The sequence below is a fragment of the Nipponia nippon genome, unplaced genomic scaffold (genome assembly GCF_047370975.1).
Source record: "Nipponia nippon isolate SJK-2023a ecotype South Korea unplaced genomic scaffold, ASM4737097v1 scaffold_45, whole genome shotgun sequence".
NCBI classification, from domain to species: domain Eukaryota; kingdom Metazoa; phylum Chordata; class Aves; order Pelecaniformes; family Threskiornithidae; genus Nipponia; species Nipponia nippon.
The window spans coordinates 757,618-783,686 of record NW_028262364.1 but is presented as its reverse complement, the minus strand read 5'-3'; the positions used below and the strand labels follow the sequence as shown (position 1 = coordinate 783,686).

The window sequence follows — 26,069 nt, the reverse complement described above, 5'->3', positions numbered from 1 at the left end:
GGAGGATAACGGTGGAGCAGATATCCACCTACAGCCTGTGGAGGATAACGCTGGAGCAGGTGGATGGGCCTGAAGGAGGCTGTGACCCCCTGGAGAGCCCGTGCTGGAGCAGGCTTCTCATAGGTCCTCTGACCCCGTAAAGAGGAGTCCACACTGCAGCAGGTTTGCTGGCAGGACTTGTGATCCCATGGGGGACCCAAGCTGGCAGTCTGTTCCTGAAGGACTGCATCCCCTGGAAAGGACGCACGCTGGAGCATTTCATGAAGAACTGCAGCCCCTGGAAAGGACTTACGTTGCAGAAGTTCGTGGAGGACTGTCTCCCATGGGAGGGACCTCACAGTGAAGCAGGGGAAGAGCATGAGGAGGAAGGAGTGGCAGAGAGGAAGTGTTATGAACTGACTGCAACCGCCATTTCCCATCCCCCTGTGCTTCTCGGAGGAAGGAGGCAGAGAAAATTGGGAGTGAAGTTAAGGCCGGGAAGAAGGGAGGGGTGGGGGGAAGGTGTTTTAATATTTGGTTTGATTTCTCATTATCCTACTCTGATTTGATTGGTAATAAAGTAAATTAATTTCCCCAGGTCGAGTCTCTTTTGCCCCTGACAGTAATTGCTGAGTGATCTCTCCCTGTCCGTATCTGGACCCACGAGCCGTTTGTTATATTTTCTCTCCCCTGTCCAGCTGAGGGAGGGGAGTGACAGAGCGGCTTGCTGGGCGTCCGGCATCCAGCCAGGGTCACCCAACCACACCCTCCCTTCCGGTGTTTATACATGTTGATAAGATCCCCCCTGAGACCTCTCTTCTCTGTGCTGAACAGACCCAGCTCTCGCAGCCTTTCCTCCTAGCAGAGATGCTCCCCTTCATTCATCATCTTTGTGCCCCTTCACTGGGTTCTCTCCACTACTTCCATAGCTGCCTTCTACTGGGGAGTCTAGAACTGGAACCAGTAGTCCAGGAGTGGCCTCACCAATGCCCAGGAGACGGGAACAATCATCTTCCTCCCCCTTCTGGCAACACTCCTCCCCATGCAGCCCACAACACTGCTGGCTTTCTTTGAGGCGAGGGCACATTGCTGGCTCATTGTCAGCTTGGTGTCCAGCAGGACGAGCCAGGTCTTTTTCTGCAAAGCGGCTTTAAAGAGCTGGGCAGTCCCCAGCACATCCTGATGCATGGGCTTGTTCCTCCTCAGGTGCAGGACTTGGCCCTTCTGCTTGTTGAAGGGCAGGAGGTTCCTGTCAGCGCATTTCTCCACCTCTTGAAGTCCCTCTGGATGGCAGCCTGATCCTCTGCTCAGCATGGGGCTTCTGGTAAAGCAGGGATGGGATCTGTGGAAAAAAATTATCTGGTGCCTGCAAAGCAGCTGGAGCAGCTACAGGTGCTGCCATTACCCAGGGAAGGCATGAGGGCTGGCACAGTCTACTCTTGGGATGATGAATGGAGGGACATTCTCCAGAAACCACGTTTGATGGCCTACAAGAAAGCTAACACCTATAGAGCTGCTCTTTGGAAGCACTTGGTGCACAAGAAGCAGAGTGGTCAGGAATAGAGGAAAATAACTCCTGCTTTTCCAATGGAAAACAAGACAGAGGTGGAGACGTCCCTGGAGACTCCTGAGGACTCCAGCCGTGTTGTTCAGGAACTGCCTGATAGTGTGCACCCATGGTACTGGAAGAATGTGCAAGTGCTCCAAGGTCAACTAGGGCAGCACAAGCATATTTCTTCTTGGGAAAACCAGAGACGCTTTGTGTACAGAGGAGGTGGCATGAAGGGGTCCAGCCTGCTTGATTTAGTCCAATGTATCCTTCAGTCTTGCAGCCCATCTAGCCTGAGAACACCTAGAGACTGGAATGTTTTTCTGGCAACCTGTGATGAATGTGCCATCTTCTGTCCCGGGACAACAACCAGTTTTCTGGCAACAGCTACAAGGGACTGAGGAGGGCTGAGAAGCATCCCACACACCACCTAATAAGAGGAAGATCCCCAAAACCCACTGGCGCACCCTGAAATGTTTACTGTTGAAACAAAAATATTCATCGAATTATAGAATCATATGACGGTTCAGCTTGGAAGGGACCTTTAAAAGGTCATCTAGTCCACCCCCCACCATGGGGTGGTTAGATTCCTCAAATCTTGAGACTTTACTGTCTGTAGGGTCCATGTCAACAACATGTTGGGGCAGGCTGGGCTGGGCTGAGCTTCAAGAGCACACACTCAGCCTTGCCCTTGGGTTGTAAGTTTTCCTTACAGAACACATTTCTGAAAAGCGCTAAAAGCGGTGCTGGTCTGGGTCTTTGGAAACATATTTTGCGTAGCTGTGGTCATGGGGAAACCTCCATCTTCATATTTGACCAAACGCATCAGCATCTGACCATTCTGTCCTCGATTGTTAGAATAGAGTTTTGAAATCTGTTCAGAAGGTAATCCCTTGTTACGGTGATGTGGGGTCCATAGGCCATGGAGGGGGGGAGATGCTGCAGTTGTTTCCTCTGGAAAGCAATATCCGTAGCATTGTGTTTTAAACAGGCTATGGTGCTTTCAGGAAAGAGAGCACCATTGGGAAGATAACCCCAGGAGTCAAAAAGGGGATGAGGGAGCGAGGAGATGGGCTGGCTTTTATGGTGGCCCTGACCTGCCCCAGGCCCACACGTAGCTTCTACGGAAGTGGCAATTTTCTAGAGGTGCTCATGACGAACGGAAAACATCCCGGCTAATGACATGGGCTGGGTGGTTGTTTTCCAGGATGCTCCCTTTTCATTTCCTGGCTAATGCCATACTCCTGCCAGCCTTTGGCAACATAGTCTTCTGAGCCTCCGTGCCCAGCACAGCTCCACCCAAGAGCAAGAGGAGCACTCTTCCCCAAGAGCTTGTGGGAATGCTGACCTCCCTGGGGACTCCCACGTGCCCACGGTTCCTCTCTGGAGGACAGCAGTTTTCAGGATTGCTGTTCACATGACGTGCTGCAGGGCCAAGCGGGTAGTTCTGATCAGAGGCGCAGCAAGGCAAGGACTGATGGCCGTTGGCTGTGGAGTAAGGAGGGATGTCTTCCTCAGCTTCAAGAGGCAGTGCCTCTTTCAGAGGACTCGCTGCAGTGTGTCCCACCCTCCAATGCCTCTAGGAGTGAGGAAGGGTCCCCTTGTGTCCCCTCCTAATTTCCCCCCAAAGCAATGGCTTTCTCCCTCGGCAGTCAGTATGCAGATGGAAAGACAATCCACGGGACAAAGATGGGGTTGCAGCAATTCTTTAATGAGTGTAAAGAGGGAAATGAGGTCAGTGCAAGTGGAGGCCACCAGTGCGGGGAGGAGCAGGAGAAGCCAAGAATCTGTTGCCCTTTTCCTGTGGCAGAGTTCCCACAGGGCATCTGTCGACGTGCCCGGCAAAGGCAGACAGGCAAGCAGGTCATTCAAGGCTGGTTTCTGGGGTCCTCGCGGGAGGCTTTGAGGGGAGCACAAGACAACAAAGAGAAGAGACAAAAGGGTGAGTGGAAGAGAGGAAAGGTAGACATTGGCCATGTTTTCCGAGAGCCCAGGCTGGTCCCTTCCAGTCTGCCCTTGCAGGGCAAGCCAGAGATGGTCAGCTGCTCTTCAAACAACGGCACAAACTTTGATCGTCTGTCCAGCATAATGCTCTGAGTTCCTGGAGGTCCTTATCCGAGGCCGTTGTAAGCACTTTTAGCAGGGGGGGCATCTGCTGCCACAGTAGCGACTGGTAATGCAGGAGAGGTCACAGCAGCCAGAGGTGATGGGCACTCCCTGAGAGCTGAGGATGCTGCCAGCAGCAGCGGAGGTGGAGGATCCCACAACGGTGTTCTGTGGGAAGGAGCTGAGGATGGGTCCGGGCAAGGTCACCACCACGGGGGAGGGCTGGATGACGACGGTGGAGTTCTGGCACTGCCTGACACAGGGCTCATTGCAGCTGTTGGCCAGTGGGGTCGGGCCACAGGGCTGGCAGGGCAGGCACTGGTCGCAGCAGGACATGTCTTGGGGTCCGAGGTGCACCTGGGGGAGAGGGCAGGAAGGAAGCAAAACATGGGCATGTGTGAGGAACATCTTGTCACCACACCATGAGGAAGCCAAAGAATACGCAGGGCTGGGAGGTGAAGGCTGTGCAGAGATGGATGAGGGCTTCTTGGCCTCATCCTGCCAGGGCCCAAAAACAGCCACCAGGTGTTCAGCACATGGCACCACCACGTGCCACCACAGCCTCTCGGGGGCTGCCTAGCCCCTTCCTCCAGAAGCCACCTCAGTGCAGTCCCAGCTTCCCTCCATGTCTAACCTTCTCCCCACTTCCCTCTCTCGTGACAGAGCCCCACCATCTGGCATAGAACAAAGCTGGTATCAGCTGAGAGGTCCATTAAGGTGAGACCTCCTTTTCGAGAAAGTGGAGAAGGAGAAGGTTCTTCAGACTCACCTGACTCCCAAGGAGAAGGAGGCAAGAGAAGTGGATGAGAGAGCGAGGAGCTGGGCTGCCTTTTATCATGGACCTTTACTGCCCCAGGCTGCCAGAGGCAGCCCTTGCAGCGGTCATTATTTTCTGACAAGCTCATCTTGAATGCAAAGCATCCCAGCTAATGCCATGGGCTGTGTTTTGGCTTCCTGAATTGCTGTCTTTTCGTTTCCTGCTTTATGCCAGGCACATTCCCCAGGGAAGGCACCTTTTGCGTGACAGGATGAGAGGCCCAAGCATTTCCGGAGCAAAACACATGAGCGTGGGCAGAGGACTCAGCTCACCTGCTGGAGGAGTCCAGTAAAGGACACTCAAGATGAACTAAGCAGCTGGCTTAGACAACACGCATGCATACAAACACACGTACATCTAGACCTGTAGTCATCTAGAGTTAATTGAGAAGACTCAAGGCAGACTTGCAGAGGTTGTTCTCACTGTCCAGGGCCACCTCACAAGAGCTGGACTTGACAGAGATATCTTCTGTGTGTCCTGTGTCCAAGGGTTCAGCGTGGCTGAGGGAAGACGGATCTGTGCTTGTTGAGAGTGGGAGACGCAGCTGAGCTTGAGCCCAGTCACCCACACAAAAGCCCTTTCCCTGCTCTGTTTCTGTCCCTGAGTTCCGTGGACACGGGTATGGGCTTTAGCCATGGGATGGAGGTGCTTGTAGGCTCTGGTGGGACAGCCTGTGGGTTCGCTTCTGATTGCATGATGGAGGAAGCCATGCACACGTGAGCAGCTATGCAGGCCCTGCTGTGCGGTTATGCTAGCTCGGGAGGAAGTTCAGAGGCCACCATTGGTCAATTGCAGGATGAGTGTCTCCAGAAAGATGATTTGTCCCGTTTACTGTGCACGTCTGCTTTGGGATGGGATAATTCCCCTGTGTGAGCGGATGTCTCGTCTCTGACTGTGGGAAGAGTCTGCAGAGTCTGTCAGAGTGAGTCCAGAGGAGGGCCATGAAAATCATCAGAGGTTGAGAACACCTCTCCTATGAGGAAAGGATGAGAGGGGTGGGGTTGTTCAGCCTGGAGAGGAGAAGGCTCTGGGGACACTTTCTTGCGTCCTTTCAATACTTCAAGGGGGCTTATAAGAAAGAGAGAGAAAGATGTTTTACTAGGGCCTGCAGTGGCAGGACAAGGGGCAATGGTTTTAAACTGAAAGAGGGTAGATTTAGATTGGACATAGGGAAGAAATTTTTGATGATGTGGGCGGTGAGACACTGGAAGAGGTTGCCCAGAGACATTGTGGATGCCCCGTCATAGGAAGTGTTCAAGGTCAGGCTAGATAGGTCTTTGTGCAAGCTGATCAAGTGAGAGATGTCCCTGCCCATGGCAGGGGAGTTGGACTAGATGGTCTTTCAAGGTCCCTTCCGACCCAAACCATTCTATGATTCTATGAATTATTCTGGTAACAAAGAATGCTCTGTGAGGACCTTCCCTCCAGGGCAGTGAGTTTGGGCTGAAAGAGCCTCTACACGAGGACGTCTTTGGAATCTGACTTGGTCCCACTGGGCTGGAAGGACATATGGAGATAAGGGACCCTGATCCATTTCACTCAGAACCCCTTAATTACTTATATTTACTAAAGCCGAGATGCAAAGCATGGCACCGAAGTCAGAAGAGAATCCCTCTTTCTTGAGAGCTCATTTGCGCAGCGGGCATGGCAGGAGCAGGGTGTGGCAGCACTCAGCAGCTTTGGCTTCTGTCCCCAGAGGAGCCGCTTGGAAGGCTGAGCCCATGTGCAGGCACAGGCACAGTCAACCCCCTTACGATCATGTACACGCAGATCTTCACACATGTTTACACACACGCATACTCCTGCACATGTATATTTGCATACGGATACATGTGCACGCTTATGTACAGAGACGTACACACATAGAAGCACATATCCACACACCCCTATGCCCACACACTTACGTGTATACAGACCAATGCCACACACACATCCACGCTCACCTGCATGAAGGCACGTGCATGTGAGAAAACATGTCAAGTGACATTTCCACCGGTCAAATGGGATGAGATTTAGAGGTAAAAGATGCCTCTTCCCACAGAATGGCAGCCAATTCCTGAGCACAAACTCTCTGGGGAGACCAATAAAGCAGTCAAGAGCTCTGCACCTGCCTGCAGCTCTCTTGGGAAGTGCACCCAGCACCCTCATCCCTGTTGATCTTCACATTCTCCTGCATGCTCTGTATCAGAGCAATTTGCTCTCTCTCAGAAGTACACCCTTTCACTGTCCCCATTTCTGTGCTGACAGCCCGCAGCTCCCACATGCTTAGCTCCAATTTCCAGCCTCAACGCATTCAGCAGCATGGGCGACTTTTCCCTGCTACTCCTGCCCATGCCTGCTGGCCATGGCCTCTCCATTGGGTGGTGGAGGGGAGAGGAAGGAGGAGTAGCAGCTGTGGGCCATTCCAAAGGCTCTTCCCTGCTTTACCATGCCTGCCATTCTGCAAAGCACTCATCTCAAAGAGCCCCACACCCCCTCCCTGCCATGCCAGAGCAGCTCCAGCCATAGCAAGAGGAACGCCCTTCCTCAAGAGCTCATGGCGCTGCTGACCCCTCAGGGCCTCCTGCCTTTCTGGGCACTTGTGAGCAGAGGCACAGCAAGGCAAGGCCTGATGCTCACTGGCAGCAGAGCAGCCAGGGGTGACTTCCTCAGCTCCAAGGCATGGTGCCCAAAAGAGGAAGCCTCTGCAGGGTGTGAAAACCTCCCATGCCTCTGTGAATGGAGAAGGGTTTCCTTGTGCCCCTTCCACCCCTGACCAACACCCTTCTCCTTTGGCAGCTTGGGGCGTGTCCAGAGAGGGAAGGAGCACATGGAGGCCAGGCTTGAATGCAGCAGAACTTTAATGAATCAAAAGAGGGGAACAAAGTCACTCCAAGTGGGGGCTGCCAGTGCAGAAAGTCCCAGGGGCAGCTGAGGGTCTGAAGCCCTTTGCTGTGGAGAAGTTCCTGCATGATGTCTGTCTGTCTGCCTGCCCCACAGAGGGAGAGGAGACAGATGGTCCCCACCAGGCTGGTCTTAGTGAGACTTTGCTGCCAAGGGGAACTGAAGCAAACAAAGAAAAGGGAGAGAAAGGCAAAGCCACTCAGCTATCCTGGTAACAACACTGAAAAATCTTGACCATCTGCCCAGCACCATGTTCCAAGTTCCTCAAGGTGTCTCCTTGGGGCTTTCCCAGCATCTTTTTCAGGGGAGGCACCTTCTGCCATAGTAGCGACTGGAAATGCCAGAGAGGTCACAGCACCCAGAGGTGATGGGCACTCCCTGAGAGCTGAGGATGCTGCCAACAGCAGCGGAGGTGGAGGATCCCACAACGGTGTTCTGTGGGAAGGAGCTGAGGATGGGTCCGGGCAGGGCCACCACCACAGCAGGAGGCTCGATGACGACGGTGGAGTTCTGGCACTGCCTGACACAGGGCTCATTGCAGCTGTTGGCCAGTGGGGTCGGGCCGCAGGGCCGGCAGGGCAGGCACTGGTTGTAGCAGGACATGTCTCTGGGCTGCAGGTGCACCTGGGAGAGAGGACAGAGAGGAAGCAGAGCAAAGAAGGGTGTCAGGAGCAGCCAAGTTCACTACTTATGGTGAGCTGGAACGCGTGCCAGGAGCTACAGCACCTTACTGAGAGCAGCCTGGCCCAGGATGCTGCCTCGTAATTCTTAAACCAAAAGCCCCCTCAGCCACATCCCAGCCTCTCTCTAGCACACCTTCTCCCCACAACCCTCTGCCATGACAAAGAGCTCCAGCGCCCGGCACAGGACAAAGACAGTATCAGCTGAGATGTCCATTGAGGAGAGATCTCACTTTGGAAGAAGAAGAGAATGGACTTCAGACTCACCTGGTTCCCAAGAAGGAGGCAGGAGAAGTGGATGAGAGAGCAGAGACTTGGGCTGGCTTTTATACCTGCCCTCCATTGCTGCAGGACCAGAGGCACCCTTTGCAGAGGTAACAATTTTCTGACAAGCTCATCTTGAATGCAAAGCATCGCAGCTCATGGTATGGGCTGTGCTTTGGTTTCCAGCACTGCTGCCTTTTCATTTCCAGATTTGGGCCATGTCCGTCCCCAATGAAGGCGTCTTCCAAGCACAGGGAGGAAAGGCTCCAGGATTTCTAGGGCAGGAGTGCAGCGGTGCTGGCAGACGACTCAGCTCAAGTGCTGGACAGGTTCAGGGCAGGCAAGTAACCTCAGCCTGGGTGACTCTGGTGGGGCTGCTTCAAGTGTCTTTCTCAGGAAGAGGCTCCAGCAATCCTCAGCTGGACACCCAAGGGCTCCTTCGCATGAGGAAGTTCACTATCCTTCTCTTTCCCTCAAGATGATCATTTATTGCCTCTCCAGATGTGTGCCTTGTGCTGCCAGGTTTTGACCCCATCCTGCCCAACACTGCCCTCAGGAATAATTTCTGGCTTGTTTTGTCTCGTCTCCTTTCTGTGCAGTCTGTGAGCACACAAGCAATGCCATGGGCATGCCTGGGGCCTGCATTACACGCAATGCTCTAGTCCTGCCATGGTTGTCCCAGGCTCTCCTCAGCAGAGGCCGTAGCTGGCTGTATTCCTACATGTGTTCCTGTCTTGTGTGCACTTGTGTGTAGCTGTGTTTGTGTGGATGCACATGGGAGAACAAATTTGTGCATGATTCCACACCAATGTGCAAGAGCATGTGTGTGTGTGTGTGTGTGTGACCTTGTGTGTCCCTCATCACGAGGGAATGTGCTGCTCATGGCAGGGACACTCTCCACTTCTCTCTCCATGAACCACAGAGCAGCAGGTTCCCAGGGTCAGAAGAATCCTGAGTGCAGCTGAACACTGATGGCACCAGCCAGCTAGAGATCTGTACAGGGAAGAGACTGAAATGCAGCCCCTGCCTCCTGACACCTCCTTTTCCTGCCCCTCCAAAGCTCACACTCCGCTGCTGCTGATTTCGGGCCACAGCAGTTTGGATCCTTAGTTGAATTCATTGTAAACAATAGTGGGAGTGCCTCAGCACGGCTGGCAGTGCCCCCTGCCTGCCTATCTAGGCCCGGACATAGCAGCTCTCCCCAGTGCTGGAGAGTTCAAAAGGATGGGGTTGGCTGTATGGGCAGGGAGAAAGGCTGAGGAATCCTGCCGACCGTGTGGTGGCCATCTGCTTCCCATAGTCTCAGTGGTGTCTGGGTTGGGACACAGCCCCCTCTCGTGTCCACATCAATGCCAAATGTACTTGTGCAGCCCATTGGCTGTGTCAGGGAGGGACTGAGACCTTGGACCAAACAGGTCCTGAGTGAAAGGAACACGGAGCCTGATGTCACTGTTGTGTGAGAGGAAGGACAGAGCTTGTGGCTTGCACAGGGAAAGCCAAAGAACTGATGACTGCTTTGGTCTTCAGCCCACAAGGACCTTCATGCCCTGCATTGCAATCTAGGTCTGAGTGCCCAGCAACTGCCCCTGGGAGGGAAGGGACATTGCGTTTGAGGCCACCTTATCCAAAGCCTGATGGTCTCCCATGGTCTTCCAACAAGGGCTATGCACAGTATGCAAAGCTCCTGAGCCCATCTCCCCTCCTGAATGTTTGTCTGCCTGGGCTCAGGTCCAACTTGGGGGCAGTGCAGTCGAGGGCTTCCCCCTTCCCTTTAGTGACCTCAGTGCGATCCCTGCCAGGGAGCTCAGCTGGGAGAGCTCAGGCAGGGCTGATTCCCCTCTCCATGCAGCTGCTTCTGAGCTGAGGCTCTAGTGTAGCCAAGGGCCGACCTCCTTGCTTTCTCATGAGGTGATGGACACTCTGGGCAACAAAAAGGCAGGGGATGTGTGTACCTGGAGTTCAGAAGTTTGACATCCTCTCCCATAGTGCCTTTATGACCAAACTGGAGATGAAGGGCTTCAGTTGGAGGATGACAAGATGGGTGGGAAACTGGCTGGGCTACCAGGCTCAAAGAGTTGTAAACATAGAGAAATGGGCTGACTGGAACTTCATGAAGGCCAAAAAGAGCAAAGGCAAGGTTTGGATCCACAGAAAAAGATGTGTGGTTTTGGTAGACGCCCTGCTGCACATGAGACCACAGTGTGCCCTTGAAGTAAAACAGGGCAACTGCATGCTGAACTGTGGTAGCCAAAGTGTTGCCAGCAGGTCCAGGAAGGTGACCATGCCCCTCAGTCCCATTTGAGACTTCCTCTGGTGTCCTGCATCGAGGCTGGGGCTCCCCACTCCAGCACAGATATTGACATATTGAGGCGAGTCCAACAAAGGCCACCAAGTCGATTAGGGGGCTGACAAACATGACATGCAAGGAGATGTTGAGAGAACTGGGTCTGCTCCTCTTGGACAAGAGATGGCTCAGGGGAGACCTTCTTACTTTCTACAACTACTTGTTCAGAGGAGACAGGGAAGATGGACCTAGACTCTGGTCCAGCTGACACGGAGTCCCTTCAAGAAGCAGATGAAATGAACAACAGCTGGAACATGGAAAAATCCGATTAAGCAATAGGCTAAAAGTAAAAAGAACTGGAACGGGTTTCCCAGGGAGGCTGTGCAATCTCCCTCCTGGGAACAGCTTAACTTGGACTGAATGAGACCTTGAGTAACCTGATCTAATGGGATCTGTTCCGAACACAGGATTGATCTAGATGACCTCTGGAGGTCCCTTCTCACCTGCATTCTGACTCTGCCCCTGCCCTCCCTGACCCCCGCACGCCCATGGCGGTGCAGGGCTCAGCCCCGGGGCGGAGCTGGCGACGGCGACGAGAGGAGAGGAGAGGAGAGGAGAGGAGAGGAGAGGAGAGGAGAGGAGAGGAGAGGAGAGGAGAGGAGAGGAGAGGAGAGGAGAGGAGAGGAGAGGAGAGGGGAGGGGAGGGGAGGGGAGGGGAGGAGAGGAGAGGAGAGGAGAGGAGAGGAGAGGAGAGGGGAGGGGAGGGGAGGGGAGGGGAGGGGAGGGGAGGGGAGGGGAGGGGAGGGGAGGAGGCGGCGGAGAGGAGGCGCCCGGGCCGGAGCCGAGAGCCGGGGCTGGCGGGGGGCAGCGAGGCGCGGGCGGCGCAGCGGCGGGATGCGGCGGTGGCGGGGCGCAGGGCTGGCGGGGCTGGCCGCGGTGCTGCTGGGTGCGCGGGGCTGGCGGGGCTGGGGGGGCCGGGCCGGGGGCTGCGCGGGGCCGGGGCTGGGCCCACAACTTGCCTTCATGGGCCTCAGTTTCTCTCTCTCCTCCCTTCTGCAGTCATCCCTTCTGCTCCCAATGTGCTCGTTCCGTCCCAGACTGCCTGCCTTACTCTGTTACTCCATTTCTTACAATCTTTCATCCGTCCATCCATCCATCCATCCATTTCTCCCACCCAATCTCTTTTCCTCATTCCCTTCTCCTTTTCCTCATTCTGACTGTCGCAAATATCCCTCATCCGTTCTTGTCCCTCGGAGAAATCATCTCTCCGTCCATTGTTTTCAGACCGTGAATGGTTTTTGGACCATATCCCCATCGTCTCTCCACTGCTGTCTTCTGCCACCTGCAGCATGACATTTGCTCCTGAAGCAAAGTGATTCTTCTTTTCTCCTCGGCAGTGGCTGCGGGCAGAGCCCAGGTGCAGCAGGAGCCGTCGGCAGAGACCTCCGAGGACACCGGCATCAGCATCAACTGCTCACACCCCAGCATACAAATCGGCGACTCCATCCAGTGGTACCGTCAGCTCCCGGGCCGAGGCCCCGAACTCCTCGTCAGCAGTTACAAAGAGCCCAAAGAGGTGCCGTCCCCGGCGGGGCGGCTGTGGGTGTCGGCAGACCGCCGGTCCAGCGCCCTGTGGCTCGCCCGGCCCCGGCGCGGGGACGCGGCGGTGTATTACTGCGCCGTGGGAGGCACGGGGAGAGGAGCCGGGGCTGCGGCCGGGCACGAACCGGCGCGGGCGGGGCCGGGCGGGCCCGGCGGGGGCGGGGGGACAGCCCCGGCCGGGCCCGCCAGGGGGCGCTGCCGCTCCGCCCGCCGGCCCCGCCTCGCCCCGCCCGGCCCCGCCCGGCCCCGCCCGGCCCCGGGCCCCGGGACGCTTCCCCCGCCCGACCGCCACCGCCACCGCCACCGCCAGGTCCTCCTTGGAGCCAGTGCCGGGGCTCAGCACCTCTTCTCCTTGAGGGCTGCTGCGGATCCGTGCTCCTGAAGGCACCAAAGAGCCCCCCTCGGGCAGCGCTGCCCACGGAGACCCAGACGGTCTGTGCCAGGCAGGGAGGGGAGTAGGGGGTTTCCCGCAGGGCTCTCTTCCTTCCCCACAGAGGGCTCCGAGCCTTCTGGGTAACGTGGCATCCTCTGGCCTGGCTGGAAAGGCCTGCCAGCAGTGTCTCAGAAAGGCGTCTCAGAGGGGACAGATGCCCAGTGGTTTTTCCCCTCCCAAGGACCTGCACCACGATCTCCACCCAAGGCTGCGGTGGCGGCGGGCAGCAATCGCGACCAGAGCGGTGGCGGTGTCCAGGGGTGCCTGGGCAGGAGCGAGTGCAGCCGCCAGCCCCGCTGGCTCCCGGAGAGGAGCAGCGCCTTTCTGCTCTGCACAGGGAGGTGGGCAGCAGAGCTCCTCCTGCCCCCGGGCAGCCGGGCAGCCCTCGGTCCTTCCGCAGGGACTGGCCACTGCTGCTGCTCCACCAGCAGCGGCTGGGCATCTCTTTCACCCCACGCACATAGCCAGGCCCTGGCAGAACACAAACACCCAACCCATTCAGCACTAATCCAAGCCCTTGCTTTGAAACCACCACCAGAAGTGGTTTCTTGCTGGGAACTTTGTAAGCAGGCTCAGATACACAATTACAAACTGAACCCTCCAGCTCCACAGCCCACTTCCAAGGCACTCCTGCTGGTGTTGGACAGGCATCCTGCAGAGCCAGCAGTTCTGCCTCGGCACCACCGTGAGGAGGAGATACTGATCGTCACAGGCACCTTCAAGTGTATCCCACAGCGGGTAGTGTTCGGGACATGGAGCTTGTTGCAGAGGATTGCCCTTAACCTCAGCCTGAGAGCCTTTGGTGTTGGAGTGAAGTGCAGGAGACAGGAGAGAAGCTTGAGCTGGGCACTTGCTGCAAGGCAGAGGTGCGAGTCAAGGTCAGAGCTCAGGAGTGAGGCACCAAGAGATGTGCTAAGTTGGCCTGCGGGGCTGAAGGTCTGAGGTGAGCGAGAGCTGGAAGGAGGCCTCTGGGCATGAGGTCCTGGGCCCAGCGTGGCCCCAGGGAGGCTGTAGGAGCTGAGACAGCTGTGAAAGTCCATGTTCACAGGCTTCAGAGGCAGAGAGGAAAGGCTCAGGCCTCTTCCCTGCCCCAGCTGGGGACCGTTGTGGCAGCTGGAGTTGTATTGCAAGGGAAGTGCTGGCAGGTTTACAGTCCTTGGAGCAGCAGAGGGCAGCCCCCCGTCCTTCTGCCATGGCCTTGACTGAACCACAGGACCCTGAAGGCCTTGTGGGAGTGGGGCTGTGAATGGGGGCTGCTGTGCTAATAACCTGCTCCCTGCAGTCCCTGCCAGCTGTGCGAGCAAAGGGCCCTGGGTGAGAAGTGGCAGAGGAGCCCTGCTCCAGGCAGCAGACAGCACAAGACATTAAAATCCAGTAGCCCTTTTGCTTGCCCGGGTAGTGGGGTTCTGGGCCCAGGGTGGGACAAGCAGCTGGAGGTTGTGGGTAATGGGGGTAGGTGAGGGGCCACAGAGGGACTGCCTGTACAACAGGGAGCTGTGTTGCCGTGTCCTCCCCCTGCCAGAGTGTGGGAGTGTGTCTGTCCCTGTGCGGCTGGTTTCTGCAGCAGATGCTCTTTCCAGAGATGTTTCTCTTCAGGTGCCTCCTCCAGAGCCAGAGGCAAAGGGAGAGAGCGTGCGAGACCTGGGTCCAGGCACTTGAGTGTGCGCCTGTTCCTCTCTCCATGCAGGCAGTCCCAGGGACAGGGTGGGCATGGGTGGGTGCAGGGGTGCCTTCTCCATCTCCTGCAGAGCTGGGTGCAGGCCTGTGCAGCTGGCTAGGTGGTTGAAGTCAGGACATGGTTGCAATGGATGCCTGTCCTTCTGCTGGACAGTACTTAAACCATTCATCTGTTGTCTCTCTAGAGAGCCTTCTTGTGGTGGAAGCTGGGGTACAGACCCGCAGAGGCCTGCCTGGAGCAGCAGGGAGAGGGGTTTGCTCCACCCTCTGGGCTGTGCTTTGGAGGCCTCTTTGATCTGCCAGAGGCAGAAGAAGAGGTGCAGTTGCAAGCATCAGGTCCCTCCTGCTGGCAGGTCCCTGGGCACCCCATGAAGGAACAGCGTGACATGGTCCTGATTTTCCTGGCAGCTCTGGTGGCACTGGCAGACTTTGGTGAGATGCGACTTTCAGGCTGGGGAGAATGAGGCAAGAGTTTGCGCAGCTGGTGGTGGGGAAGCGGGCAGACGTGAGTGCTGACTCCCTGGGGGATCTGGGAGTGTTTCTGTAGGGAGAGCAGGGGCTGCGGGCGGGTACGGGTTATAATCTGGGAGATGTCAGGAGTAATGGGCATCAGAGGAGGAATAAGATCTCACCTTCAATTTGCAGGTCCTGAGCATTCCTGCATGTCCTGCTAATAGAGGTGAAGCCTGAAAGAGGGAAAGATGCCAGGGAATGGAGCGATGCAGCATATAGGAGGAGCGTCTCTCTTAGATATATTGGATACAATGCTGCCAATCTCTGTAGGGATGGTCGTAAACCTTGGGGGACAAACAGAGAAGGCTAACTGGGTGCAAGAAGAGCTGAAATGCCGTACAAGGGCAGGGCAAGGGCAGAGGATGCGGTGTGCCATATGGAGGAACTGTTAGAGCAAGAAGATATGGTGAGAGGAGGGAGAGGAACAGCTCCCATCTGCTGCTGCTGAAGGAGAGACGAGCAGTTAACACAGCTCAGAGGCAGATAGGGAGAGAATCAGTGGACTGAAAGAGCAGTGGGAATGGCTGCAAAGCAGGATGATGGGGGTGAGGAGTGGCAAGAAGCTGCAGCAAGAAATGTGCAGGGACAAAGAGCTCAGCCTGGCAGAGGCTAGGAAAAGCTGATGAAGTGGTAGACGGACAGGTAGACAGGCAAGCAAAGCTGAAAGCTCTTTCTGGCTTTACAGGTCATGGCCAAAAGGACTCTGTGCTCCAGTTCCCACCAGCAATGACCATCCAGGTGGGACACAAGGCAACTCTGCACTGCAATTTCACCACCAGCTATAGCAATCCCTACATCCTCTGGTACCAGCAGCGCCAGACCCACTCCCCTCAGATGCTGCTGTGGGTGAGCAACTACAGAGCTCACATGGAGTCAGGGAGGTTCTCCTCCGTGCTGTCTGTGGAGACCTCCCAGGTTCATCTGCAAGTGCGGGATGCCGAGCTCCAGGACAGCGCTGCCTATTTCTGTGCACTGAGCCCACACTGGTGCCCACAGCTTGCAGCACTGCGCAGAAAGGTGGGGGTGCTGTGCGGAGCGGTTCCCTCCCTGCCACTGCTTGCCTGTAGCTCTGAGCTCAGCCTGCCCAGCGGTGGCACCTGGGGGCTGTGGTGAGGCTGGGCCTCTGCCTCCTCAGCCTCTGCTGCTCTGAAGCACGTGCCAGCGTGACTTTCATGGCTGCATCTATATCCAGGGTTTTTGATGATGAAAAGAGTCCAAGAAAGCTGACTTGGTGTCTGCACCCTAAACAAGCCAAACCAGGCTTGTAAAGGCCCTCTCCTTAAAAGAGCTGGGACACTGGAGTGAGTACTCAGGGCAAGTGACCTATCAGCTTGTCTGCTTGTTCCCTTTCCCTCTGCCTCCACTGATGGCCACAGCTGGAGAACAAAGCTTGTGGCAGGAGGCACAGCTGATCGTATGGTTCTGCCAGGTGGCCATAGCAGCCCAAGAAGGGAGGAGCCCTTCCTTGCCCTGCATCTGGCTGTCAGCAGGTGGATGCAGGAGGTTGGTGAATCACCTCCAGAAGCACCACTGCTTCCAGAAGGGAGGAGTAGACGTTCAGTCTGGACTCAATCATCTCACTTGGAGAGCTCTACACTCTGGTGACATCAATCCCACACTGCTCATAGAAGTGTATCTGCCATGTTGATGCCTCCTCCTTCGGAAGTGGTCACACGGGCTCCCTTCGCTGTCAGTGTGCAGAAAGAAGAGCTTGGAGAACATGATTCATCTATTCTGTAATGAAAATGGGAAGGGGAAAACAAGTGCCCTTTAGAAGTTGCTCCCCAGCCAGCATTTCACAGCGCTGCAGTTTGGGGACTTTGCCAAACACATTGAAGTGTTTCCACCGTTTCCCTCAGCTCCCACATGCTTAGCTCCAATTTCCATGTTTGATGCATTCAGTAGCATGGGCGACTTTTCCCTGCTACTCCTGCCCATGCCTGCTGGCCATGGCCTCTCCATTGGGTGGTGGAGGGGAGAGGAAGGAGGAGTAGCAGCTATGGGCCATTCCAAAGGCTCTTCCCTGCTTTACCATGCCTGCCCTTCTGCAAAGCACTCATCTCCCAGAGCCCCACACCCCCTCCCTGCCATGCCAGAGCAACTCCAGCCATAGCAAGAGGAACGCCCTTCTTCAAGAGCTCATGGCGCTGCTGACCCCTCAGGGCCTCCTGCCTTTCTGGGCACTTGTGAGCAGAGGCACAGCAAGGCAAGGCCTGATGCTCACTGGCAGCAGAGCAGCCAGGGGTGACTTCCTCAGCTCCAAGGCATGGTGCCCAAAAGAGGAAGCCTCTGCAGGGTGTGAAAACCTCCCATGCCTCTGTGAATGGAGAAGGGTCTCCTTGTGCCCTCACCCCCTTCCACCCCTGACCAGCACCCTTCTCCCCTGGCAGCTTGGGGCGTGTCCAGAGAGGGAAGGAGCACATGGAGGCCAGGCTTGAATGCAACAGAACTTTAATGAATCAAAAGAGGGGAACAAAGTCACTCCAAGTGGGGCTGCCAGTGCAGAGAGTCCCAGGGGCAGCTGAGGGTCTGAGGCCCTTTGCTGTGGAGAAGTTCCTGCATGATGTCTGTCTGTCTGCCTGCCCCATAGAGGGAGAGGAGACAGATGGTCCCCACCAGGCTGGTCTTAGTGGGACTTTGCTGCCAAGGGGAACTGAAGCAAACAAAGAAAAGGGAGAGAAAGGCAAAGCCACTCAGCTATTCTTAAAACACATCCAAAACCTCAGTCCTCTGCTCAGCAGCATGTTCTGAGTTCCTTGAGGGGTCTCCCTGAGGCTTTCCCAGCATCTTTTTCAGGGGAGGCACCTTCTGCCATAGTAGCGACTGGAAATGCCAGACAGGTCACAGCACCCAGAGGTGATGGGCACTCCCTGAGAGCTGAGGATGCTGCCAACAGCAGCGGAGGTGGAGGATCCCACAACGGTGTTCTGTGGGAAGGAGCTGAGGATGGGTCCGGGCAGGGTCACCACCACAGCAGGAGGCTCGATGACGACGGTGGAGTTCTGGCACTGCCTGACACAGGGCTCATTGCAGCTGTTGGCCAGTGGGGTCGGGCCGCAGGGCCGGCATGGCAGGCACTGGTTGTAGCAGGACATGTCTCTGGGTTGCAGGTGCACCTGGGGGAGAGGACAGGGAGGAAGCAGGACACAGGCATGTGTGAGGAGCAGCCAAGTTCACTATTGTGTCAGGAGCTGGAGGCTTTAGCCAGGAGCCACACGGTCTTCATTTTCCTACAAAGAACAACCTGGCCCAGGCTGACTGTCTGCTAGTTCCTAAACCAAGAGCCCCCTCAGCCACATCCCAGCCTCTCTCTAGCACACCTTCTCCCCACAACCCTCTGCCATGACAAGGAGCTCCAGCGCCCAGCACAGGACAAAGACAATATCAGCTGAGATGTCCACTGAGGAGAGATCTCATTTTGGAAGAGGAAGGGAAGGGACTTCAGACTCACCTGGTTCCCAAGGAGAAGGAGGCAGGAGAAGTGGATGAGAGAGCAGGAACCTGGGCTGGCTTTTATACCTGCCCTCCATTGCTGCAGGACCAGAGGCACCCTTTGCAGAGGTAACAATTTTCTGACAAGCTCATCTTGAATGCAAAGCATCGCAGCTCATGATATGGGCTGTGTTTTGGTTTCCAGCACTGCTGCCTTTTCATTTCCACATTTGGGCCATGCCCATTCCCCAATGAAGGCTTCTTCTGAGCACAGGGAGGAAAGGCCCCAGGATTTCTAGGGCAAGAATGCAGCAGTGCTGGCAGATGACTCAGCTCAAGTGCTGGATGGCTTCAGGGCAGGCAAGTGACCTCAGCCTGGGTGACTCTGGTGGGGCAGTTTGAAGTGCTGTTCTCAAGGAAGAGGCTCCAGCAATCCTCAGCTGGATGCCCAAAGCTGCCAGGCATGAGGACATGCCACATCCATCTCTTTCCCTCCCTCCTCAGCTCACCCTGATGATCACTTCTTTCCTCCCCAGGTGTGTGTGTTGTGCTGCCAGGTTTTGACCCCATCCTGCTGAACACTGCCCTCAGGAAAAATTTCTGGCTTGTTTTGACTCATCCCTTTTCTGTGCAGTCTGTGAGCACACAAGCAATGCCATGGGCATGCCTGGGGCAGCTGAATGGTGATGGCACCAGCCTGCTAGAGATCTGTCGAGGGAAGAGGCACTGAAATGCAGCCCCTGCCTCCTGACGCCTCCTTTTCCTGCCCCTCCAGAGCTCAGGCTCCGCTGCTGTCAATTCCAGACCCCAGCAAGAACAGCTTCCCTCCAGCTTGGATCCTTTCTTTTAGTTCAGTGTAACAATAGTGGGAGTGCCTCAGCACGGCTGGCAGTGCCCCCTGCCTGCCTCTCCAGGCCAGGACTCAGTTGCTCTCCCCAGTCGTAGAGAGTTCAGAAGGATGGGGTTGGCTTTGTGGGCAAGGAGAAAGGCTAAGGAATCCTGCTGACCATGTGCTGGCCATCCCTGAGTGGATCTGTTTGCAGTGCAGTGTCGGTGGTGCCTGGGTTGGAACACAGCCCCCTCTCATGTCCTTATCAATGCCAAATGTACTTGTATGGTTCATTGGCCTGGTGCTGTGTCAGGCAGGGACTGAGCTCTTGGACCAAACAGGTCCCAAATGGAAGGAACATGAAGCCTGATGTGGCTGTGCTGTGAGCGGAAGGCCAGACCCTGTGGCTTGCACAGGGAAAGCCAAAGAGCTGATGCCTGCCTTGGACTTCAGCCCACAAGGCCCTTCATGCCCCGCATTGCAATCTAGGTCCGAGTGCTCAGCAACTGCCCCTGGGAGGGGAGGGACATTGGATTTGAGACCGCATCCCCCAAAGCCTGCTGATGTCCCACAGGGGTGTCCCAAAGAGACCTTTTCCCCAAGAAGAGCTGTGTGCATTTTGAAAGTTTTTTAGCACATCTGCCCTCCTGATTGTTTGTCTGCCTGGGCTCTGGTCCAGCTTAGAATCATAGAGTCATAGAATCATTAAGGTTGGAAAGGACCTCTGCGATCATCGAGTCCAGCCTGTTAACCTAACTGCCAGGTTCACCTCTAAACCATGTCCCTAAGCACCACATCCACACAGTTTTTGAATGCTTCCAGGGACCGTGGTTGCATCACTTCCCTGGGCAGTCTGTTCCAATGCCCAACCACTCTCTCCATGAAGAAATTTTTCCTAGTATCTAATCTAAATTTCCCCTGGCACAACTTGAGCCCATTTCCTCTTGTCATATCACTTGTTACTTGGGAGAAGAGACCGACCCCCACCTCACTACAGCCTCCTTTCAGGTAGTTGTAGAGAGTGATAAGGTCTCCTCTCAGCCTTCTCTTCTCCAAACGAAACAACCCCAGCTCCCTCAGCCTCTCCTCGTAAGACTTGTGCTCCAGACCCTTCATCAGCCTCGCTGTCCTTCTTTGGAAATACTCCAGCACCTCGATGTCCTTCTTGGAGTGAGGGGCCCAAAACTGAACACAGTACTTGAGGTGCGGCCTCACCAGTGCCGAGTACAGGGGCACTCTCACCTCCCTGGTCCTGCTGGCCACACTATTCTTGATACAGGCCAGGATGCCATTGGCCCTCTTGGCCACCTGAGCACGCTGCTGGCTCACGTTCAGCCAGCTGTCAGCCAACACCCCCAGGTCCTTTTCCACCAAGCAGCTCTCCAGCCACTCCTCCCGCAGCCTGTAGCATTGCCTGGGGTTGTTGTGACCCAAGTGCAGGACCCGGCACTGAGCCTTGTTGAATCTCATGCAGTTGGCCTCAGCACATCCATCCAGCCTGGCCAGGTTCCTCTGTGGAGCCTTCCTGCCTTCAGGCAGATCGACACTTCCACCCAACTTGGTGTCATCTGCAAACTTACTGAGGGTGCACTCAATGAAGACATTAAACAGAACTGGCCCCAACACTGAGCCCTAGGGAACACCACGCATGACTGGTCGCCACCTGGATTTGACTCCATTCACCACCACTCTCTGGGCTTGGCCATTCAGCCAGTTTGTTACCCAGTGAAGAGTGCACTTATCCAAGCCATGAGCAGCCAGTGTCCCCAGCAGAATGCTGTGGGAGACAGTGTCAAAGGCCTTACTGAAGTCCAGGTAGACAACACCCACAGCCTTCCCCTCCTCCACCAAGCGGGTCACCTTGTCATAGAAGGAGATCAGGTTGGTCAAGCAGGACCTTCCCTTCATGAACCCATGCTGGCAGGGCCTGATCCCCTGGTCATCCTGCACGGGCTGCGTGATGGCACTCAAGACGATCTGCTCCAGGACCTTCCCCGGCACCGAGGTCAGGCTAACCGGCCTGTAGTACCCAGGATCCTCCTTCCGACCCTTCTTGTAGATGGGTGTCACATTTGCTAACTTTCAGGCATCAGGAACCTCCCCGGCTGACCAGGACTGCTGGTAAATGATGGAAAGTGGCTTGGTGAGCAACTCCGCCAGCTCCCTCAGTATCCTCGGGTGGATCCCATCTGGCCCCGTAGACTTGTGGGCATTCAGGTGGAGGAGCAGGTCGCCAACTGTTACCTCTTGGATTACTGGGGCTTCGTTCTGCTTCCCATCCCCACGTCCTGGCTCAGGGGCCTGAATACCCTGAGGATAGCTAGTCTGACTATTAAAGACTGAGGCAAAGAAGGCACTAAGTACCTCAGCCTTCTCCTCAGCCTTTGTGGCAATGACACAACTTGGGACAATGCAGCTGAGGACTTGAGCCCTTCCCCATAGCGACCTTAGTGCGATCCCTGCCAGGGAGGCCTTCTGGGGGAGCTCAGGCAGGGCTGATTCCCCTCTCCATGCAGCTGCTTCTGAGCTGAGGCTCTAGTGTAGCTGAGGGCCAGCCTCCGTGCTTATGGGCACTGTGGAGAAGAGAAGGGCAGGGGACCTGTGTACCTGGAGTTCAGAAGGAGTTTTGACACCCTCTTCCCATACTTCCTTTAGGAACAAACTGGTGGTGAATGGGCTTATGAAGAGGATGACAAGGCGGGGTGGAAAATTGGCTGGACTACCAGGTTCAAAGACTAGTGACCATGAAGAAACTAGCTGCCTGGAACGTCATGCAGGTCAAAAAGAGCAAGGACAAGGGTTTGCACCTGGAGGAGGAGCCAGCCCATTTGGTCATGCAGGCTGGGGACTCGCTGCCTAGGGAGCAGAGCCACAGGAAAGGATGCATGGCTTTAGGAGACACATGGAACAGCAGCCTGCCCTTGCAGCAAAGGCAGCCAACTGCATCCTGAGCTGTGGTAGCCAAAGCATTGATAGCAGGTCCAGGAAAGTGACCCTGCCCCTCTGGCCCTCGTGAGACCACATCTGCAGTACTGCATCCAGGCTGGGGCTCCCCTGTCCAAGGAGGCTATCAACATACTGAAGCGAGACCAACAAAGGTCACCAAGGTGGACAGGGGTCTGGCAATGCGAGAAGAGCCAAGACAATTGGGCCTGCTCATCTTGGAGAAGGGAAGGCTCAGGGGAGACCTTCTTGCTTTCTCCAACTACTTGTTCAGAGGAGACAGAGAAGATGGACCTAGACTCTGGTCCAGCCGACACGGAGTCCCTTCAAGAAGCAGAGGCAAAGGACAGCAACTAGAACATGCAAAAATCTGATTAAGCAGTAGGCTAAAAGAAATCAGAAGACCTGGACCGGGTTTCCCAGGGAGGCTGTGCAATCTCCATCCCGGGAGCTGTTCAAGGTTGGACTGAATGTGACCTTGAGCAACCTTATCTAATAGGATCTGTTCCGATTGGAGGTTGACCTAGATGACCTCTGGAGGTCCCTCACATTTGTCTTCACACCCCCTCTGCCACAACACAACTTTTCAGCATCGTGCTGGGACTGCAGAGAGGCAGCTGAAGGGAGGCTCTCAAGCTGCTCATTGCCATCCGCAGGAAAGCAGTGGCTGCTCTTTCCAGCCCCGCAGCTCGGAGACAGCTCTGGGAAGCTGCTCCATGTGCTGGGCCAAGGCCCTGGGGCTGCCCCAGGCTGCAGGTGGCGCTGGGCAGGCTTCTTGTGGCTGGGGCGTCCTTGCTGGAGGCCGGGGAGAGTGCATTTGGCAGGAGGCAAAGCGGTGGGCGTGCAGAGCCCCTGCGCGGTCTGAGGCCGGGCGAGCCCCCGAGCGGCGGCGGCGCAGGGCTCAGCCCCGGGACGGAGCTGGCGGCGGCGGAGAGGAGAGGAGAGGAGAGGAGAGGAGAGGAGAGGAGAGGAGAGGAGAGGAGAGGAGAGGAGAGGAGAGCAGAGGAGAGGAGAGGAGAGGAGAGGAGAGGAGAGGAGAGGAGAGGGAGGGAGGGGAGGGGAGGGGAGGGGAGGGGAGGGGAGGGGAGGGGAGGGGAGGAGGCGCCCGGGCTGTTCCCCGAGAGCCGGGGCTGGCGGGGGGCAGCGAGGCGCGGGCGGCGCAGCGGCGGGATGCGGCGGTGGCGGGGCGCAGGGCTGGCGGGGCTGGCCGCGGTGCTGCTGGGTGCGCGGGGCTGGCGGGGTTGGTTGGGGGCCCGGCCGGGGACTGCGCGGGGCCGGGGCTGAGCCTGGGGTGGCCCCCGCAGGTCCCTCGAGACTGCCGTCCCCTCTGGCTTCTTCACGGACCTCTGCCCCCGAGCCATCCTCCCGTCCCTCCCTCCCTCTGCTGCCATCCCACATTCCCTCAGCAAACTCATCGCTCTCTTCCTTCATCAGCCCTTCCCATTTCCTTCTGTTCATCTGTGTCTTTCCATACAAATCATATTGTGGTTCCTTCCCTCTTGCTACTTTCTTTCCGTCTTTCTTTCTTTTTTACTTTCGTGTTTTCCTTCTTTCTTTCCTTTATACCCAACCGTTCTGCTCTGCCTGTGTCTCACGGCCACTCTTCCTGACCGTCCCTCGGGTTAAAAAAGGCATCGGAGCTCGGCGACCTTTGGTGATCTTTGGTCTTTCCTTCTTCTTTTTCGGCAGTGGCTGCGGGCAGAGCCCAGGTGCAGCAGGAGCCGTCGGCAGAGACCTCCGAGGGCACCGCCATCAACATCACTTGCTCGCACCCCAAAATTGATGCAGCCGTTACACATTGGTATCGTCAGTTCCCAGGCCAACCACCCCTCCTGGTAGCCACGGGTGTCCAAGGCACAAAACCAGTGGAGAACCCGCCGGGGCGGCTGTGGGTGTCGGCAGACCGCCGGTCCAGCGCCCTGAGGCTCGCCCGGCCCCGGCGCGGGGACGCGGCGGTGTATTACTGCGCCGTGGGAGGCACGGGGAGAGGAGCCGGGGCTGCGGCCGGGCACGAACCGGCGCGGGCGGGGCCGGGCGGGCCCGGCGGGGGCGGGGGGACAGCCCCGGCCGGGCCCGCCAGGGGGCGCTGCCGCTCCGCCCGCCGGCCCCGCCTCGCCCCGCCCGGCCCCGCCCGGCCCCGCCCGGCCCCGGGCCCCGGGACGCTTCCCCCGCCCGACCGCCACCGCCACCGCCACCGCCAGGTCCTCCTTGGAGCCAGTGCCGGGGCTCAGCACCTCTTCTCCTTGAGGGCTGCTGCGGATCCGTGCTCCTGAAGGCACCAAAGAGCCCCCCTCGGGCAGCGCTGCCAACGCAGACCCAGACGGTCTGTGCCAGGCAGGGAGGGGAGTAGGGGGTTTCCCGCAGGGCTCTCTTCCTTCCCCACAGAGGGCTCCGAGCCTTCTGGGTAACGTGGCATCCTCTGGCCTGGCTGGAAAGGCCTGCCAGCAGTGTCTCAGAAAGGCGTCTCAGAGGGGACAGATGCCCAGTGGTTTTGCCCTTCCCAAGGACCTGCACCACGATCTCCACCCAAGGCTGCTATTACCGCTAACAGGCTCTCTGGGCTTTTGAAGTAGACAATTAGGAATGGGGCAATTAGGAAATGCCCGCACTCCCAGCGGCACGCAGATAGAAATCCCCCACCACACTGGCGGTGGCGGGCAGCAATCGCGAGTGGAACAGTGGCGGTGTCCGGCGGTGCCCGGGCAGGAGCGAGTGCAGCCGCCGTCCCTGCTGGCTCCTTCTGCCCCCGGGCAGCCGGGCAGCCCTCGGTCCTGTCGCAGGGACCGGCCACTGCTGGCATGGAGCATACAGGGCCTCTGCTCGGCCTGCTGCCTTTCCCCACTGGCTCAGCTAAGGGAGCCCTGAGCAGGTGCTTTCCTCTGCTCTGGAAACTCAGGGACTCCAGGGCTGAGTTGCTAATGCAAAGCTTGACTTAGGAAAGACCAACCAGAAATGCCTTCACAGTTTGTTACTTTGTAAGAGCTCGGACATACCGTTTAAAACGGAGTCCTCCAGCTACAGGCTTTCCCGGAGCTTTCAAAAGGATCCTGCTCGCGTCACAAAGTCATCCCGTGGAGTCAGGATTTCAGGCTCCAGACTGACAGGAGAAGGGGATGTCGAGGTCACAGGCCTTCAAGTGCTCAGTGCCACAGTGTCTCAGAGATGAGACGTTTAAGCATGGAGAGGAATCCCCTGCAGGGACTGGGAGCATGTCGGAGGCTTCAAGGGGGTCTGTCTCCATCCTTGAGATAGGTGGGTGCAGGCCCCTGTCTCTGGCTGGGCACTGGATGGCAGGAGAAGTTCAGCATGGACACTGCTGCCTTGCTGGGGGCTGGTTGCACTGGTTGTGATGTCCAGGAGCGAAAAGCAGGAGAAGAGCCTGCAGCCTCCTATTGCCTGACAGCAGGCTGCTTGATCTCTTCCTACAGGCTCCTACAGGAATTCTCAGGTGCCCCAGGCCCCTTTGGCCATGAGACCTGGAGCTGAGAGGCAGCACTTCGACACCAGGGTATGTCTGCCTGAGAGGATGCTCAAGCACCTTCTGACTGGGAGGACGGTGAGAAGCCCAGCTGTGGCCTCACTGCCCCAAAAAGGACGACCCAGTGCTGTAAAACCAGCCGTTAGCCCTTGCAAACCTGCAACACAGTAAGGGTCACAGTTTAGTGTCTTGCCTATAAGTTCTCACTCTACAGAGAGTCCTCACGACAGAGGTGTGGAGTCCCACGCATGCCTGAATGAGAAGACTCTGTTCTTCATTCCCTCCCATCACCTCTTTACACACATTGCCAAGATCCCCCAGGAGCCTTCTCTTCCCCAGGCTGAACACTGCCAGCCCTCTCAGCCCATCCTCACAAGAAAGATGCTCCTGTCCCTGCACCATTTGGCTGGGCTCACTCCAATACCTGTCTTGCACTGGCGAGCCCAGAACTGGACCCAGCACTCCAGACGTGGCCTCACTGGCGCTGAGTAGAGAGGAAGGGTCGGGTCCCTTGTCCTGCTGGCAACGCTCTTCCTGCTGCAGCCCAGGATGCTGTTGGCCTTCCTTGCCACGAGGCCGCATTGCCACAGCACACTCAGG

General features: G+C 56.8%; 4 protein-coding genes and 1 pseudogene across 4 annotated transcripts; 2 read left to right on the top strand and 3 right to left on the bottom strand.

The window, feature by feature from the left end:
* Nucleotides 1-3,664: 3,664 nt before the first annotated feature.
* LOC148052660 (feather keratin Cos1-1/Cos1-3/Cos2-1-like) lies at nucleotides 3,665-4,472 on the bottom strand. The gene is made up of 2 exons (XM_087778670.1): nucleotides 4,404-4,472; nucleotides 3,665-3,991 (listed from the first exon to the last, which is right to left on the bottom strand). Exons 1-2 carry the CDS (start codon nucleotides 4,470-4,472, stop codon nucleotides 3,665-3,667), a joined length of 396 nt encoding a protein of 131 aa, XP_087634796.1.
* Nucleotides 4,473-7,289: 2,817 nt separating this feature from the next.
* On the bottom strand, nucleotides 7,290-9,529 carry LOC148052659 (feather keratin Cos2-3-like). The gene is made up of 2 exons (XM_087778672.1): nucleotides 8,282-9,529; nucleotides 7,290-7,958 (listed from the first exon to the last, which is right to left on the bottom strand). Exons 1-2 carry the CDS (start codon nucleotides 8,426-8,428, stop codon nucleotides 7,635-7,637), a joined length of 471 nt encoding a protein of 156 aa, XP_087634798.1. The 5' UTR covers nucleotides 8,429-9,529; the 3' UTR covers nucleotides 7,290-7,634.
* Nucleotides 9,530-11,456: 1,927 nt separating this feature from the next.
* Nucleotides 11,457-12,546, top strand: LOC148052658 (uncharacterized). The gene is made up of 2 exons (XM_087778623.1): nucleotides 11,457-11,508; nucleotides 11,960-12,546. The coding sequence occupies exons 1-2, from the start codon at nucleotides 11,457-11,459 to the stop codon at nucleotides 12,544-12,546; spliced, it is 639 nt and encodes a 212-aa protein (XP_087634749.1).
* Nucleotides 12,547-17,579: 5,033 nt separating this feature from the next.
* Nucleotides 17,580-18,388, bottom strand: LOC148052657 (feather keratin Cos2-3 pseudogene; annotated as a pseudogene).
* Nucleotides 18,389-23,141: 4,753 nt separating this feature from the next.
* On the top strand, nucleotides 23,142-24,264 carry LOC148052656 (uncharacterized). The gene is made up of 2 exons (XM_087778622.1): nucleotides 23,142-23,213; nucleotides 23,681-24,264. Exons 1-2 carry the CDS (start codon nucleotides 23,162-23,164, stop codon nucleotides 24,262-24,264), a joined length of 636 nt encoding a protein of 211 aa, XP_087634748.1. The 5' UTR covers nucleotides 23,142-23,161.
* Nucleotides 24,265-26,069: the final 1,805 nt, after the last annotated feature.

Excerpts from the sequence above, each read along its gene's own strand:
- LOC148052660 (XM_087778670.1), bottom strand. The coding sequence starts at position 4,472 with ATGATAAAAGGCAGCCCAGCTCCTCGCTCTCTCATCCACTTCTCTTGC. Across the intron at positions 3,992-4,403 it reads TCCTTCTCCTTGGGAGTCAG|GTGCACCTCGGACCCCAAGA; the intron begins GTGAGTCTGAAG and ends CCTCTCCCCCAG.
- LOC148052659 (XM_087778672.1), bottom strand. The coding sequence starts at position 8,428 with ATGCTTTGCATTCAAGATGAGCTTGTCAGAAAATTGTTACCTCTGCAA. Across the intron at positions 7,959-8,281 it reads GCCTCCTTCTTGGGAACCAG|GTGCACCTGCAGCCCAGAGA; the intron begins GTGAGTCTGAAG and ends CCTCTCTCCCAG.
- LOC148052658 (XM_087778623.1), top strand. The coding sequence starts at position 11,457 with ATGCGGCGGTGGCGGGGCGCAGGGCTGGCGGGGCTGGCCGCGGTGCTG. Across the intron at positions 11,509-11,959 it reads GCTGGCCGCGGTGCTGCTGG|TGGCTGCGGGCAGAGCCCAG; the intron begins GTGCGCGGGGCT and ends TCTCCTCGGCAG.
- LOC148052656 (XM_087778622.1), top strand. The coding sequence starts at position 23,162 with ATGCGGCGGTGGCGGGGCGCAGGGCTGGCGGGGCTGGCCGCGGTGCTG. Across the intron at positions 23,214-23,680 it reads GCTGGCCGCGGTGCTGCTGG|TGGCTGCGGGCAGAGCCCAG; the intron begins GTGCGCGGGGCT and ends CTTTTTCGGCAG.